Source organism: Agrilus planipennis, unplaced genomic scaffold, assembly GCF_000699045.2.
Source record: "Agrilus planipennis isolate EAB-ADULT unplaced genomic scaffold, Apla_2.0 scaffold87, whole genome shotgun sequence".
In the NCBI taxonomy this organism is placed as follows: domain Eukaryota; kingdom Metazoa; phylum Arthropoda; class Insecta; order Coleoptera; family Buprestidae; genus Agrilus; species Agrilus planipennis.
The window spans coordinates 1,140,694-1,146,234 of record NW_020439134.1 but is presented as its reverse complement, the minus strand read 5'-3'; the positions used below and the strand labels follow the sequence as shown (position 1 = coordinate 1,146,234).

Here is a 5,541-nt window from a genome sequence, read left to right as displayed (position 1 = left end):
TACACCATTACTTTTAATCAGCCACTTTACTATAAAGCTCGCGAAATTGTAGCTGCTGCTGATGTTCAATCTGATATATCCAACGTTATTGTAAGACTATGTGGTTTTCATATGCTTATGTCGTTTCTTGGATCTACAGGATATATAATGGAAGGAAATGGACTCAAAGAAGCTCTTAGTGTTATTTATGCTCCAAATTCAGTTGACAAAATTTTAGATGACCATGCTTGAACAACCACCGACCAGCCCCATCCAAATGATCTCCTCAAAACATATTCTCGGATTTTCGCCGCGCCCGACACTGTCGAGGGCCTTCCAATCTTGGGTGACGCGAAACCTCCATCACAAAACCTTTTGAATGCTCCCATTACTGAAGAGGACATCTGGAACCAAGAACCAAGATGTCTGATTCCGCCGGACCCGATGTACGCCGTTTAGTGATAGTCGACAAAACATGGATCCACAGGTGCACAAGAGACCGAGGAGCAGTCGAAACAGTGGACTTCACCCGGCGAACGGGCTCCTAAGAAGGCAAAGACTGTCCCATCGGCCGGAAGGGGAAGAGTGATGGCCACCGCTTTCTGGGATTCACAAGGTGTGATCCACATCGACTACCTGGAGAAGGGTAAAATGGTCACAGGACTATACTATGCCGAATTATTGAGCCCATTCGACGCCAAATTGATGAAAAAATATATGGCCAAATGGGTGTAACAGAACTTCAGCATGACTTGTATAATACTTTTGCATTGAAAATTGCATTCAAAATAAACAGAAAACCAATCAAATGTACTATTTGAATAACACGAAAACAAGAATACAATTATCAAGATTTACCATTTGAAATACAAAGCAAGGAAAACGTATCAACTGCGTTAAAAAAACAGCGAACAGGAAATCAATAAACAAAGTTAAATCATGAATTAGTGCGTTATTCTATAATATAAATAGGGGAGCGGGGGGCACGTTGTTACAGGGGTAAGATGTTACACGCGTTTTTTACCGGGATTTTAAACTCTTTGATGGACATAATTGGACTCATTCGTTTTCTTATAACATCGTGCATTACATAAAAGCAATCAGTGACCCGCCAAGCGCTAAGCTGCTACGTTGTGTGCGTGTGTCCCGATTTCAACCAAGTAAAAAAATCCTTTTCGAAATTTTTGATTCCTGATGACTATATTTTTTATTTTGTCAAAATTTTTAACCTTGAACGTTCATAATATATCTACCTTTAATTTACAATATTGTTTTATTCTACTATCGATATCCATTAATAATGACTTCAATTTATATTAAAAAACGTGCCATGGGGCAAGTAGTTACAATTGTTTGGGGTAAGTTGTTACATGTAACATATTACCATATCTGGTATTGTACCGTTCGTTTTCTTATTTTAAAAATTCGCAAACGCAAATCCGCTGTGTTAACCGACACACCTGAACAAGACTCATTAAAAAAACAGTATGAAGAAAAACTGGCAAAGACCAAAAAAACGTGTGACAAAACTAAAGGAAAAGGCAAAGGTAAAGGAAAAGGAAAAGGTAAAGGAAAGTCCTCGAAAATGAGCGAAGAAGGAAAAGAAAANATTTTTACCAAAACAAATGTACGAAACGTTCAGCGACGAGCGACTAGATTTTATAAATAAATCAACAAAATTTGCAATGAACTATAAAGGGAGAGCGGAGCTAATTTCATTCCAACTATTTAGTGGGACATACATTCCTGTAAATTATCTATGTTATTAATAATCTATTTTTGGTTCTTAGATATTTTACATCGGCCAGTATTGACTATTACAAAAATGATGGACATTACGAAATGTGGGGAAAAACTCGATCTTGTTTGCGTGGAACAATGTGAAAGACAAATATACTTGTAAATACAACGACTTCACTGTAACCCGTGAAACTACTCGTACATATTACTAAATTAAAAAAATAAAAGTACTTCCATGTGTTTCATTATTTACTACAAAATTTGAACTCTCAGTAAATCTTAGTCCTGTTTTGTGACGTTTCCTCTTATCTACACAAAAATCCAAAAGACTAAAGTTCAATTACGTCACAAAATATTCAAAATGGCAAAGTTCAAAAACGTTAAAAACAACAACCAAATATTGATGTCCTCCTCTAATTAGGGTTATGAAACATCAACCGTATTCTAAAAAGGGGTGACCAAAGAAAACTTCTACAGCATTGATCACGATGTAAAATTAGGCAGCCATCACCTGCTACAAGAAATAATTGTATTATGCCTAAGTTAGAAAGGGAACCAACTCTTTGTATATCGCCTGTAAATTATAAAACTGTGATGTGTTCAGTATCTAATTGTGTTCGTATTATAAACATCTACTTATTAATAATAAATAAAGGTAAATAACAGGAAGTCACTTCCTCCGTTAACGAATTGTATAGTACAAACGTGTATAAAAAAGGAAATGAATGAATGAATGAATTATTCTATTTCAAAAATATGTATCAAACAAATATTACTGTTTTATTTTCACCACCACCACCAAGTACCTAAAAAATCCTAATTCTTTTAAAATAAAGAAAAAAAGGGAAACAAACTTATTTTATCTAACATTTTGTGGTGATCTCGACTTCGCGCTCTTGTAGACCTACGGGTAGTCGACGATACTGCACACAAGCGACGCCAGCGCAAACAGACACGGTGGCAACTACCACGAAGGGCTACCGGAAGTGTTCGCCAGATCTGTGACCACCAGACGAGATTTAGTGCGAATTCAAACCTGTCACTAAGATTATTCACCCTGACGTCTACGATTAACCAGGACGCGACACAGTCACATCTTTTAGCATTTATCATCTTCACATACATCAAACCAACATTCAACATTTATTAATATTTTGCATCTTCTCTACTTGTTATAAATTAATTAATAAACATACCCTACAACAATAGAAAAGACAACGTCAACAAGAGAGATGGTAGCTGTAGATGTTTTACATCAGCATGTGGTATGTGCAGATTATTCTTCTTCGGCTTAGCAGAATGACCTTGAAAGAATTCTTGCTAGTCTGAGAAAACAACCAGTAACCTTCTCATCGACGCGACGAATCATTTTGAAGGACTTCTTTCAGAAACACCAACATCACCAGAGGCTCTCTTCTTAGTCAACAACAGATCTGGTATTGTTCACAAATGGGGCGTAGTCTCTATATACTTCTTCGCCTCACTACCGACGAGAATGACATTGAAAAACTTCTTTAGCGGCCGACCGGCAGCCTTCAGCCCAAACAAAGGTAAAAAGAGAATGGGGGTGTCATCCACTGTCGTAGCTCCGACATAGCTTAACTACTAACCCTGCTTTCACACAGACGGTTTTCTAACGGCAACCGTGCCGTGCCGTGCCGTAATTTCATTTTGCTTTGCGTTCACACTGCACACGGTTTTTCACGGTTTAGTTTTGTTTTGATACATGACCAAAATGGACGAAAGAAAAAAACGCATGTTGTTACTAATNTATATCCAAAAAATTCGGTTATTTTTAGGACACACTGTGTAAAATGTACAAGTAAAATCCAAAAGTATCAGAAACGCGAGCCTTTCAGTATTGCATATTATCTAAAGTGTTATTATGACGATACTCTTTCTAAATTTCAGTTATACACAGGGAAGGATTGTCTTGCATGGTTCGTTAAGGAACTTTAAACTTTAGCTTTCGAATTTAAAAATATAGTCTGAAATATTATTCCAATTAAAAAATTATCATATTAACAAGAAACTCAATATCCTGCTGCTACAAATGGTCACATTTGTTGTAAATCATGTGGTATTGAAAATGGTAATGGATTACTCTCGTTTAACAGGAAATTATAGTGGTCCAGCGCATTCAAATTGCAACTTGAATTATAAGAATGATCATACCATACCATGGGTGTTCCAGGGGGGCCAGGGGAGGGCAGCTGCCCCCCTGGAAATCTCGCAGTACACCATCTTCTGAAAGATTACTTAATACATTTCATTTAAATATGCAATGTAAGACTTTATATAAACTACATGAAATAAATAAAATACAAGCTTATCTAAACACACCGGTTGAAGAACGTGAGACTTTCGAAGACACGCATGATAAGCAGTACAGTCCAAAGCGCATAATCTATGATAACTCAGGTATTTATAAGCATGTATGTTATGTACAATATATTTAATCATATAGTTCACGCTGTTGCTGTTACTTAGGTGAGTTCAATTCTTTAACAATGTCTTTTAATCCAGGTCCTAATAGTCCTTGGTATTCTTGAATGAGTACAGAATTAAGACGTATTGGTGTAACATGGACTGAATTTAAAGAAAATCCGCGAACAGAATTTTTATAATATGTTGACATTTTAATAGTTTTCAATTTTCTTGTATTTATTTTTTTGTATAGGCTATGAGCGTGAAGCCTGCTAGCGCCTCTTGCGACAAAAAAAATAATTACTGACCTATTTTGTATCATTGTGTTATATCGAGAAATTATTAAATAACGATATATTATTTTATTTAGATGTGATAAATCGGTAAAAAGAATTAAAAATAAAAGATACGTAAAAATAATTTATTTCAAATAGTTTTTTTTCTTCATTAAAGTGTCTAATAAATAAGTAATTAATGTTTTATATTGACAGCATAACCTCTAACTATGACGTCGTTTATCTTGCGAACTGGGTTTGAAAACATTAAACATTCAATTCCTTTTACTAGGGAAACTGCAAAAAAAGGAGAAAAATTGGCTTTTTGTCACATCAAGCACGTCGAAGAATATGCTGACGACAATGTCAACAATCAGATAAGAGCTCCATATTTTCATTTGGCTCGTTATTCTGTGCCTTTACTTTAATAAGCTCTTTTTTTTTCGGTTGAGATCGATTCAGAGTTTGTTGTCTTCGCATTGTTCTTGCAAACCTATGATCAAAAAATATTCTTATATAGGATAAAGTGTTAATAATTTCATTATTTTTTGAGTGAATAAATAAAAAAAACCTATTTTGTGCTGCTAATTGCGCTTTTTGAGTATTTCTTTGTTTGCCGTAATATTTTTCGGGGAGTATTGTTGGAAGATATGCAGGACTGTCAGGGTGTTCTGATTTTGCACCTCCTACAAAGTGCTGGCTGCAAATACGTGATCTTCTATAATTCTTAGAACTTGGTTCCCAAAAAATATATGATTTTCAAAAATTTTCAACAATTTTCAAATAAATTATAAGTAAAAACTTGCTTTTACTTACTTAACTTTATTTAATGCTTTAATCCATTATTCTGAGACGTAGTGTGTGTGACAACATTAACGAATACCCGTCTACCGAAGGGAAGGTGTTGTTAATCTTGCATGAAAATACAACGTTGGTGTTGTGTAGCAGTTGCTACGAAGAAGACGGTGTAGGGGAGGAGGTTTGTAAATGTGAGGATTTAGTGTTCGTGTTCGTATTACATGTTCACGGTAGACATCATCACCATTGTTACGAATGCGGAAGACCACTGACAACAGGAGATATGTGTGATGCAAGTATACTGCAGCCAGGCTTCACGGGG

At 35.6% G+C, this 5,541-nt stretch overlaps 1 protein-coding gene across 1 annotated transcript in view; it reads left to right on the top strand.

Annotated features, from left to right (window-relative positions):
- Positions 1-1,279: 1,279 nt before the first annotated feature.
- The window catches only part of LOC112905416, a 35,293-nt gene continuing 31,031 nt past the window's right edge, over positions 1,280-5,541 (top strand). The window contains exon 1 of the mRNA XM_025977793.1: positions 1,280-1,337. Within this exon, the coding sequence (XP_025833578.1) occupies positions 1,280-1,337 (58 nt within the window). The remainder of the gene's footprint in view (positions 1,338-5,541) is intronic.